Source organism: Mesitornis unicolor, unplaced genomic scaffold (genome assembly GCF_000695765.1).
Source record: "Mesitornis unicolor isolate BGI_N332 unplaced genomic scaffold, ASM69576v1 scaffold39447, whole genome shotgun sequence".
NCBI lineage: Eukaryota > Metazoa > Chordata > Aves > Mesitornithiformes > Mesitornithidae > Mesitornis > Mesitornis unicolor.
Window position 1 is genome coordinate 43716 of NW_010197774.1, and position 12686 is coordinate 56401.

Genomic DNA, 12686 nt, shown 5'->3' on the forward strand with positions numbered 1-12686 from the left:
GGAAGACACTCAACCACAAGGCATACTTATAACTCTGAATTTAGATCGTAGGAACTCAATGACAAAACATTTGAGCTGTTATACTAAACAAAGACTCAGAGGGCTTTTCAGGGTCTAGTACAAACAGCTGTGATCAGCTGCTCCCACTGCCAAAACTGTTGCATTATAGAACAAAGTCTAAGGAATCAGTAAGAGTTCAAGCAAGTACCAAGATGAGCCCTGCAGGGGAGGGTGCAGGGAAAGAAATACACATGCCCAAGGATCTTGTATTAGTCTACCATCCTTCCATTTCTTTGAACTGATGTTTATTTTGTGCAACAGAACCCAAATCTTTTCCAACTAAAACCATTCTATGAATCTATGAAACAGAAAATGCATTCTCCCCATAGCAAAATACTTTTGCTTTATGTGTACTGCATCTGTAAAGCACAAGGCTTCCTAACAAAACAAAAATATTTATATTTTACCTTAATAAGCCAATATATTTTCATTTGAGTCCAGCTGAAAATTACAAGTTCTGTACAATGTGTATAGAGGGAGAATGGAAAGGTAGGCAGAATGTGTTAACATGAAGTCTGAAATAAATGTTCAATGTCGCATCAACGAGCTGAACTGCAAGCACCCAAGTACTGCAGCAAGCCAGACACTAGTCAGATTTCTGTAATTAAAAAGAAAGCACTCAGCCACTTTGGCCATTAAGGTACCTCTTGCATAAGAGGCAACATGGGTATCAGGCTAAACTTTATTATAGGCCAAGAAAATAACACTAAATGTGTGATGTATTAGCACCAAGGATGGAAAAAGTCACTGCGCTACATAAAGGTATTGAAGTAAGGAGAAATCCTACACCATAATTAAAAAGCAGATATGTTAAGCTAAAAATACAGGATGCCCTTATGAGATATATTAAAACACAGTAAGAAAATATATTTTCTTCCAGGTCATTCAGGAGTTTTCTTGGTAAATACAATCTGTGAAATTGTTAAGATTCACATTTCCTGGAAGGCTGTAAATACCTCCCTCTGAATCACTGAAATCACCAGGAATTCTAGTTCCAATAACCACACTTCATGGAAAAAATCACTGGCTACTTTCCCCAAACAGCAACTCACCTAATTTCCCATTACTGAGTCTTTTTTGCTCCACATGGCCTTTCAGTGCTCTCACTTTCTTAAGTTTGGCTTCCTGATTCTCAGCAATTTCCTTCAATCGCTTAAGTTTTTCCTGTTCAGCAGCTTGCTGTTGCTGTCGCTGATCTTGCTGTTTCAGGAATTTCAGGCGCTGTTCCTGCAGTTGAGACAAGGAATCTACTTTATTTATTTATTTTTTAAATGAACTTATGGTATGGTATTGACAGAAACAGTCTCAAAACTTAAAAATAACTGCCAGAGCAGCTCAGATCAGCTTTAGGCCCATATGCTGACTTCCAGAGTGTCAAGGGAAGTCCAAGAGAACAGAGCAAACACATACCAACTCTGTCCCAATATAACCCTCCAGGTACAACGATTCTGTAGTACAAAAACCTACTGAAACAGAGGTGGTATCCATGTCTAACAGCCCTTGGTAAATTTTTCTTCTGTTAAATTGCTCAAAAACCCTTTGAAGCCTAAGAAGAATTTTAGCATTCACATTCCATTACATTTGCCAAATTCCTTTAATCGTTACTTGGCTCTTGAGTTGCAAAAGCTCATGATTGTTTCCTTTCTACCTTCTCCATGCTGCTTGTACTTTGTGGATCTCTATCATACATCGCATTTTAAATACCTATAAAGTCACGCTGAAGAACATTAGACATTCCTTACACAGATGGTATTACATAAACTGTTGATCGTTTTCATCATGCTCTGTACTTATACTCCTGCTAGAAGATGGGGGGGACCTCTGCACACCAAAGCTCTGAAAATTTGCAATTTCCTGGTAATGATCACCGTTATCACAACATAGGATGATTTGAGACACAGGAAAGTTTTCACTGTGGCCTGGTCCCCATTTACACAACAGACATCATCTCAGTGGAGAGGATCTGTTTGCGTCTCCAAGAGTATAAGAAATGGTGCCTTATTAGTTTCAATATACAGACATCAATAGTTTAGAGCTAAAACAAACCACTAGATCACCTACAGAGTCTCTTTAAATCACTGTCCATTACACATGGCTTCCAGTCCTGGAGACGATAGGTTGTTCCAGTGGCAGGAGAACTACTAAGACTTTCCCAAACACCCACTGACAGCCAAGACTATCACTGCTTACTAACATTAGAACTCAGTACTTCCTCCCAAAAAAAAATCACCAGTCGTATTTAGAAACAGGGACTCTTGCACACTTAGAATAAAAAAAGTAAGAACAAAAAGAGTGCTTGCCTTCCATAGAAAACCACACAGCACCTACAGTATATGCGCTAGTTTAGAGTCAATCCCACACAGGAAAGTGTCAAAAAAATAGATACTACAGCTCATGTCAAAAAAGAAAGTGCCATTTTCCCCCTCAATCTATTTTTAATACTGCATCTCATTTCAGAAGGCAGTAAAGAGGCAATGGAAAGCTTCTCTTTGAAAGGGCATCTAAGAAAGCAGGTTTGCTCCAGAGAGGCACATTAAATGAAAAAGTCTTCCAGCTGGGCACCCAAGAGGCTACACTTCTTCAAACCACGGGCAGTAGACACCTACCTGATGGATAGCTATCCAGACCCAAACTTTTTAAAATCTTGTACAACTCCCTTTCCAGTAAATATATCTAGTGTTCCTATTTCAGGTTTCACATATATAGTGACTACAGTGTTATTTATAAGCCCAAGATCTATTATGATCACCTGTCTGTTTCACTCACAAGCTATGAAAGTTTAGGCTTCTCCTATATTTAACACAGCTGGAACTAAGAATAGGGCAACATTCTGCCTTGGCAAATTAATCAGTGCAGAATAGGTATGAACTGTGCTGCCAAATTTCAAGTGATAACCCTAATCACTTGTTTGATTGACTGATTTATTACATTTATGGTTGCACCTTCTTCATATCAGTTCCTACCATAAAAGAGAAATGAAGTTTTATTGGCTATTTTGACAGGCCACAGTACTACTTCGCAGGTGCTGCAGAACCACTGGAAAGCCATGGTTTGAAGCACTTCCTCGAGATGTGATTACGGAAAGCCAAGGGAACCAAACAAGATGCTAAACACAGTGTGGGAAACCCCAGTTGATATCAAAAGCAGAGGGAGACAAAGCTTGATAGAGGAAGAATAGCAAGACAAGAGCTTCAGCACAGCCTTCATCCCCTGCAGAGCACATTCTGAAAGGCACGGGAACTCATCCACGCGGGCAGATGAGTACTCTTCAGAATAGGCTCACATTGATCAATTTTCTGCCAAAAGCAGCATTTTCCGTGATATTTTCAAGAGTAGTGTGCACCAACAACATGAGTCAAATATGAAATCCATGTCACCGTTCTGCAGATGCATTCAGAGGTTTTTCCGCCCCCACCCTCAAACGATTCAGGAGTACCCTATGTGCTTTCATTAGCTTTTCTGTTATCATTCATTCAATGAGCATTTTATAAATCACTCTCCTAGTTACTTTTATCACATACATGCCATCTTTTCCAGACAGCTGTCCCAGGAAACCAGGCACACTGAACTCTATCAGGAGAAAGCAAGATATCATTACAGGACAGCATTATATCCAGAGACAAAAGCATTGTTCAGGGATCAAACCAGTGAATGGCCAGTCACCACATGGAGCACAAATAGGGCTGGCAGAGCCACTAGGATGAATGCAATATATTAATGTTTTATGCTCTATCCTTTTAGTAAGCTAAATGGTCACTTCTATCACTATCACTTTAATGTTTTACTACTGGATATTTGCATAGGTTGACTTTCAAATTTAAAAAGAGGGATCCAGAGAAAGAGAGCCCTCTGTTCATAAGAGATGAAAATAACCTCACAAATTCCCAACCCTCCCTCCACCTCATGTGACTCTTACTACCTTTGTTCCTGGCTGTAAACAATCTCATTCCAAACTCACCTTGTTAGCCAGCATTTGCTGCTGAGCTTCAATTTGTTGCTGCTGGCGTGATGCCATTTCCTGAAGTTCAGCCAGTGTCATATCCATCCTTGGTGCCGTGACCTGTCAAAGAAAACCCAAAGCATGCTAGTCTAAAGTTTTTAATTTGTCTGGTGTGTAATTCAGTAAAGCTGCTGCAGAAAAGTATGCTAAAGGTCTTTAAAACAATGTAATAACAACTGAGCATCCAATAACATAATTAGGAAGTGGTATATTTCCATGGTAAAAGAATAAATAGTTGTAAGCTCATACACATGTGCAGCCCAATCTAGTAAAACATATAAGCTGACATCTCTTGAAACACTAATATTTCTAGTCAAAAACCAGCAGCATTTTGAAGAGGCGTTTCAGAGCCCTTTGTAATTAAGCTCAGCATGAATCAGCTTTGACTTACCGAGCCCAGAACTTTCAGCACACAGCAGGATCAATCTGTGGTCGTAGGTGTATCGTTGCAATTTAAAGCACTTCAACGTAAGTTGAAGAAAATGGAAAGTTTAAATATAGTGGGGAAAAACACCTCACCACCCTCAAAGATATCACTATTATTACATTAGTTAGCTGTTCGCATGTTTTCTGAATCTAGATTCAATCTTATATCTATAATTACAACTTCTGGAGCAAGAATAAGTGACAGACAACTGATTCAATGCTGAAACACTAATTGATCTCAACTTTAAATCTGGAAGTAAGAGATTCACAAAACCTGAATGTGAAAATAAAAAATGAACCAAATGAACCAAATGAACCAAAAGAAAGTGAGAAAGTTTTCAATGGGTGTAGAAAAGGGAAAGTCTGCTGAATTTGTATGGGTGATCTTAGATCAGCAAATACAGATATGGCAGCCAATGGATCTCGGAGACATCTTAAGAACTGAAATTAAGGGAGGTAATTGTTAGAGGCTTTGTGTCTGTTTTAGAGAAGTCATTAGAACTCTCTCCAGAATAGTCTCCTAGTTTTCAAAGAAGGTTTTGCACCAGTATCTCAAAGAAGGGAAGCCTCCATTTTCACTGTACTAGCCATTGTATCAAGCACTTACTCCATTCTCTATTCTTCGATCACTAGGTACTTTCACACCATTTCTTTTTAAGGCTGGATCTTGAGACCTTGGTCCAATCCCTAGATAGAAAAAACAGGATAGTCAAAGACAGTATGGTATTTTAGGATTTTTCTTATCCCTTTAGACAAAGCATTCAATACAAAAGAAGGCACAGTACAATCATTTTTGTCCAGCATTTGAACTTCTGCCCTTCCCATCCTCTTACCACCAAGATAAACTTAACTGATGATACAAGGTATTTTATCAATAGGCTGCTGTTCAACGTCAACATTTATTTTAAGATATAAGACTGTTTAAAAATAGAAAAACAAAACAAAAAAAAGCTTAACCAATAGTAGTCTATTTCAATATTTCTCCTGCAGTCAACAGTCCCCTAGTAAATCTGCATTACAGATGACTAGTTACAAAAACGTGTTCCCCTCTGCAAATGACACAAGAATATCTGCTTGATTCACTGAGAGGCATTTGGACCACGTCTTAAACCCAGCATCTAGATGTTCTGGAGTGCCTTTAACAACTGTCTCACAGAGACTATGAACAACAAAAGCCAAAGGATAGTCACCTATCATGAAAGATGAACCACTTACCTACAAATGATTACTTGCACATAAAGTTTAAAAGCACAAAGTTTTTTCTTCCTGACAGTCACTGAGACATGGTGCTACTTAAGATGCTACTTAATTAGAACCCTACTTTCATGTTTCCATCAAATGATGGACAAATGGTGTTCAAATGCCAAATACCAAGCTTGCTCATTTCCCTGTAGGAAATACTTGTACCACAGGATGAAGCCATCTCTGTTAGCTTCTTGTCTACTTGATAGCTGTTTGAAGAGCACATTCCTGCAAGACTAACTGCAGAACTCCTTGCTATTCATTTGCTCTTCCTCAAAAATATTGCTTATCAATGCTGTGGCCATTAAAATGCCAATACTATGAGCACCCTGGATTTGAAAAATTACATCCTGATAACTCAAGTGCATTGTAAGATCCTTAGTAGGTAGAGATGGCAGCTTTAACTGTTCACGTACTCATTCTATCATCATTACACATTTCAGACGTCAAGATAAGTTTAGCCATTTTAACATATGCCGAGTACAATGCCACTTGACACAAATACAGTATTTCCAATACTGAGGAAGATTACCAAGGGAAAACAAATCCAGTAGACTAATTTAAAGGTAAAATACTCAAGGATTCTACTGAAGCGATTAATATGGAATGCACAGAAAAACTTTTAAAAGCAAAAAGACATTTTCTTTACAGGTTTTACATTTAGATTTTCAATGCATAGATAGTACTCTTAGAAAATCTGACTAGGCAGTTCATTTAATTCTATTTCTGAAACTAATACAAATGTGTAGATTGTGGGAGAAACATTGAAGAACTCTGTATTTTGTCAAGTATGCCAAATTTATCACTCAGGTAAATTATTATCCAGGTGAAACATCCTAAACTTAAATAATAAATCACATCATTGGACAACAGTTTGGCTACTAGATTTAAAAGAACAGACTATCGCAGAACTCTAGATGTTTGGTTATGGCTAATACATTTAATACAGGATGTCACTGAATGCTGAGGTGATGACCAGCTCTAGAAAACCTACAAAAGTTTCAGTTGGGTTTTAATGTCCCCAGCTCTGACAAAGGAGGATGAAGTTGTTAGTTTTCTATTACTAGCATTGTCTATTCATAAGAAAATAACAGTCAGACCAAAAAGGGCTGCAACACCATGCTGACTACCAACATTAACAAGTAACACACACAAGTCATTTCCTTAACCACAAGGAATGAAGTGAAATTTAAACAAATGAGCCAGCTGAGATCAATACCTACCTGCTTCCCAGCAGGGAGAGCGCTCATGCCGAAGAAAGAAACGAACCTCACTTCTCTGCATCCCAAAGCGCTGCAAAATATCCAGCATCCGTTCATTATCGGCTATGGGACGTTCTGAAAAGGTGAAAAAGAAGCCAGTTGACCATTACATCCCTCTGCAGCCTAGGCACATACCAAAACAAAACAATCCGTCCTTCATTTTTCACTTGAGCACCTGCTATTGCTCAGGTGCAGTGCGTGCACCTAACCCTTGCCCTCATCCAAGGCATTTCTACTTCTCCCTTAGGAAGGCACTGTGGCACTCCTTACTTCTGAAATTAAACCAACACCTTCAAAAAGAAGATATAATCCTTTAAAAGTCTGCCCCTGAAGGGAAAAGCTGAGGCACTGACACAGCCCAAAAGGGAAGAAAAACAGACAATTTAGAGCTTTCTGCTCTAGTGCCTTAGCTTTGTATTTCCAAGTCCTCTTACTCTCTCACAACCGCAGGAAATGTGCTGGCGTACCTTTTGCTCCACTTCTGTGGTACCTCACACAAACTTGGTTCTCAGCCATCCCCATCTCCTCCTTAAGGGCTCCTCTGCCCCAATTCCTACAGTGACTCATTTACTTTGAGTCGTACAAGAACGAGAGAGATGCAAAGATAGACGCTCGGAGAGGAGGAATTCTTTGCTGAATGCTTCCTAAGGATTGCAATGAATGCTGGATTGCAGCCCTTATGTTCAAGGTCAGGCAGAAGCACTAAATACCTTGAAGAGGCTCCTAGGCAGTACCCAAAGGGTCTGATCCTCAGCAGCCTTCACAGCTCCTGTCACTTCAAGTGCTCTCCTATCGCTCCTGTCAGCCATAGATTTGTTTCGCTCTCTCAGACAGCAAATTCAGATTACATGCGTTTCAGAAGTCACACTTCCGAAAAACCTGGAAAATCCAGACTACTTTGGATTTATGGCTCAAAGGAAAGAAAGATGAGAAAGTGAAAAGCAGTTCCAGTAAGAACTTGCAGTTCTTTTCAGACACTTAAGATGAAGTTTCTTAGAAGCTACAGGCACAAGGTCCACTGAATTTCCTTTCCCAGTCTTGTTCCCAAGTTCAAGGTTCAGTCACATCTCTAATTTTTAAGCCTTACACATTACCTTCTGATATTACAAAAATCCAGGAGGAGTCTGCATCTACTGCCTTCATTTACCAGTACTTCTCCCTTTCTGTATTACTGTTCACATGTTTCATAGTTAAGAATTCACAGAGAGCATAAAACTAGAATTACTTATTTGCCTCTAAACCTTTACATAAAAGCAATTGCTTTTAGACAATCTTACCAGACATCCAGACATCTTACCATACATTTTTATGCCTCTGTTAAAAGTGATGGCAAATAAGCGGTCAATATATTACAGTAGTCAAATTTATGTAGTCAGGATACTGCCATAGCATCCTATGACAACATCTGAGACTCATGATCAAGTTAGAGTCATTTGTGCTGGGTGCCAGACAAACAGAACATATCATTCCTGGCCTGAGAAATAAGACAAGCAAAGACTGAAATTAAATACCACCACCACTTTTGTACCAGTTTCATTTTTCCTGGCATTGCTTTTGTTGGATGTTTTCTCTCATTATCTAAGCAAAGGGAGGAAAAGAAAAGTAAAAAAAAAAAGAAAGAAATCAGAGATCAGTTCTTTTATCTTCAATCGAGAGTCTTTCAAAGTCACTATCTTAATACGGAATAACCATTTCAGGGGAAAACTGTTGGTGTTAAGCAGAAATCTTCAGTTTTGTAAGAAGAGGAGCTACTAACATATGTTTTCAGCATCTGAAAAGGTCTTTTCAACATAAAAGTGTCTCTTTAAATGAAAAAGCTGCAGCTGTGCTCAAGCAATCTAGGAAGGAAAATTTCTGGAGTCACTGTCAGAAGAGATTAGCTTTACAGAATAAGCAAGTAGGTCACTGTTACAGAAAAAGCAGTCTCTTGGCGGTTACTTGTCTAGACAGCTAAAAAACCTCTTCATCGGCTAAACCTTAATTCAAGAAGAAAAAAAGGCAAAAAAAACTCCAAAAACCAACAGTAGCACTGTCAGATTTCCATCTTAAAGAAGGCTTATGAGACAGATTTCTAGCAACTCAGCAATACTTCAACTGAAACTTTATAATCAGGAGAGATGCTCTTTACACAAGGATTCTGTCAATACCACTTGGTGACTTCTAAGAAAGGTCACAGAGATTTTCAAATATCAAATCAAAAGCTCAAGAAGAAAGGACAAACAACCAGACTTGATTTTTTTATTCCCTATATGTCTCAAAGAAAAAAAAAATCCATACACATGTACACACCTTTTGATTGCTTTCCACAGCAGCCAAGGTAGAACACTCACAGAATTCTGGCAATAATAGGAAGACCAAGAAAGTTTGCCCTGATACTCAAATTTCAGCAAAACTGGGAGGACAGGGAGAGCAGTAAACTGGCCTCTTCAGGGAGCAGAGTGCCTCAAGCACACTTGCAGCAGTCTCTCAAAGGATGCTTTATAAGGGCTGACAGCAGAAGCTAAAATTCCTGAGCAAGCGTCAGAAGAAGAGAGGCAGACGAGAGGTCTAAGAAGGATCTCAGTAACTGAAGTCTGATAAGTAATTTTCCAAGATAAACCTTTTGTTTCTGCCCCAGAAGGTTAGCTGCTGTGCACCATGTTTGTTTTTAAATAGAGTTCAATTTGTTCCATGTAAAATGCAAACAAAACAGAAGTCATGGCTATCTTGGCAAAACAAGATAGCAAACTTTGCTGACATCTAAAATGCGATTAGGTAAAAGCTAAAGGTATTTCTCTCCCTCACCAACCCTCAAAAGAAATCCAAGATATACACGCAAACTCATCTTGCAAATGGTTGCTACTGGGTGTTATACAGATGCTTAGCAAATTATATATTTTATCTAAAACCACATGTAGGTACTTCATCCAGTACTCAAGTCTTAATGCTACATGATTTGAAACTACTGCATTTTGTTACCACATACAATTGTGCAAGTGTACACACACACACGCACACCAGTGTTTATATATAGAAGGAAATAATTAGTAAATATTACAGGATCAGTGAAGGGGACGGAATTTTGTTTCTAAAAATTATCAAGGTTTTCACTGTATAAACAGTTGATTTTTTTTCCTTTGGTCTTACAACAGTAGCTGTGCAAATAACATTTAGGTATCTGTTCATGTGGTATCTCATGACATCCTGGCAAAGACTAATCTCAGATAGAAATTCTCTCCTACACTTTATGTTTCTTACAACTCCTCAAGTACCAGAGAGGATGGCAACTGGATTCTACAAATAAACCTCATATTATATGGTCCCGCTCACTCACAAGTTCACTTTTCAGCTTAAAAAGACCACGTAGACACTAAGCACTGGCAGACTTCACTGGTCTCTCAGTATAGGTGATCTCTCTTGATTTCAGGACAGTCTCACTGCTACATCAACATCTCAAAAGCCAATCAAGAACCCAGGTCCAGGAAACACAAGGAGAGGAGCTGCTCACTCCAGCAGAGCTCCAAATTCAGTAACAACAGGAGAACCCTGCCCCTCACCATCACAACCTGTGCTTTTCAACAGGGCATGAGGCTAAGACTAATTATAAATTCAGTGGTTTTACCTAAATCTTTATTTTTCTTGTCTTTCACTGTAGACTTGTGTTCTGTTGATTTAGACAGAGACAAATATGTACAATAAAAACACCTTCCTAAAAGATCTCTTTTCATGGTGAATTTATTCTACTGTCATTTACAAAGAAAAAAAGCTTTCTTTTTTTAAGGAGAAAAAAAATGTTGCCTTTTTTAAACTTAGAAATATCAGAAACATTTCATCTGTCAGAAGATACTAAAAAAATAGTAAAAAAAAAAAGATAAAATTGTGGTATCTCCTGCTATTTAATATCCAGCTCACCAAAAACTTCTTTGAACAGGTACAAGCCTGAGCCAACAAAGACAGATAGGAACTTAAGCCCCTACCATCTGATTCTTTTATAATTTTGTTGAATTATAAAAACATTTTTATAATTTGTTGAATATAAAAAATTTTATAATTTTTGTTTGAACTCAAAAAAAGTTCAATTAAGTATCATTTTTCATTACTTAAAATCCTGTCCACGATGCACCTATTTTGCACCTCTGGGTGGCTACCAGTATCTAACGAGCAGCATGGAGACAGGAGACAAGAGTCTTTTCCCATTTAAGCAATGAAAAGTTAGCCAATACTTCAGCTTTTGCTGTGTTTGCTGATAGGTTCTCCAGTTCCAGTGAAGCACTGTGAGCTACGGAGATCTGAACTTTCAAGACAAAAACCAGCAAGAACATAGAAGAAAAAAAAAAGCCACAAGAAACCACATACATAAAGCCCTCTTCCACAGGCTTAAGGACAGGGGAAGAATTTCTGCATCCTCCCTCCCACCCACCACACACCTCTAGTAGGAGTTACCTGATGCGTTCTACTTTTGGTAACACTCCTTCCCTTCCAAACTCAATCAACACTATCAGGAACAATGACGGTTTCATCAGAAAAAGGAAGTTTTTCTTCACCACCACAAGTGAAAGTGGCTATGGGGTTGAAGAATTTATTCTGCTTGGGTCACAAAACCACTGATACTGCTTCAGAAACCCCACACAGGCCACTATGATTCCACTGTGGGGAGAAGGAAGAGAAAACAATTCCCCCACACCCTTCAGAGACTCATTTGAGTCAGAGAAGGGCTGCATACACACAAGAACATCTGCACGCTTGAGTCTCCTTCTTTTGCTCTTAACTCATTTTTGCATGTGTGAGCCTTTCTGTAGATGCATTATCATACACCAAGTCTGATTATGAGATTCACAAAACTGTAAGGCAGAAACCCTCTGGGACAGGACCACATCTGTCAGGTCTTTGTGTGCTACCTCATTAGAAGCAGGGAATGCCCAGTAATTCACAAAGTGCAAGGGTAACCTACCTGAGCCACACCACACCTCAGCCAGGTGGCACTCGGTCTCACCAGGCTCCTTGCACAGCTCTACCACATCTCTGCAGGTTGTTTCGGGGGTGACTGGCACCTCAGTGAAGTGCTGCTCGTTGTTACTGAGGTACACTGTCAGAAACATCTGGAAGAGACAAAAGCAACAGCACACGGTTACTTTTATAACACAAAGCCAGACTGTGCATCAGAGTCATAACCCTCATTAAACACATTATTTTCAACACAATTGTATCATTCTAACATCATCATTGTTAGCAGCTACCGCGCATACAGCAGTTTGGTTTTGTTTTGAAATGCTTTTTAAGGTACAAGCAAGTGAGACACTAGAGAAATAATTCTCTCTTCAACTGAATTACAATGCTGGAGGATTGTTCGGTTTTAAATCTGGACCTACTGCTCCGTCCTTCTCTCTCAAGGTGATGTGTCAGAGCTCCTCCCACCTCACTCTACATATATACTGCACCCATTTGAGTGCACTGCAGAAACAGTGACAGAGTTCAGAAATATTCTTTATAGTAAACAACGACAATTACATGATAAAAAGAAGATTGGAGCATACAACATAGCCAGTGAAGTGGAAACATAATTTGCATTTCCATAACATATTTCATCAGGTTTCTTGGAAACAAAGTCGATTTGCTACACCCTTAGTCTCAGTCCAAATACAAGGTCCCCCCTCAAGCACTGTTCACGGGAAAGCAAGGATATTTTACTTGGTTTCCTCTTCTCAGCTGTAGAAGGA

The 12686-nt window shown here is 39.0% G+C and overlaps 1 protein-coding gene across 1 annotated transcript in view; it reads right to left on the reverse strand.

The window, feature by feature from the left end:
* TP53BP2 (tumor protein p53 binding protein 2) overlaps positions 1-12068 on the reverse strand; it is a 28788-nt gene extending 16720 nt beyond the window's left edge. The window contains exons 1-5 of the mRNA XM_010188916.1: positions 11921-12068; positions 6952-7065; positions 5094-5173; positions 4019-4120; positions 1113-1287 (exon numbers count right to left, since the gene is read on the reverse strand). Coding sequence (XP_010187218.1) covers positions 1113-1287; positions 4019-4120; positions 5094-5173; positions 6952-7065; positions 11921-12068 — 619 coding nt within the window. The remainder of the gene's footprint in view (positions 1-1112; positions 1288-4018; positions 4121-5093; positions 5174-6951; positions 7066-11920) is intronic.
* Positions 12069-12686: the final 618 nt, after the last annotated feature.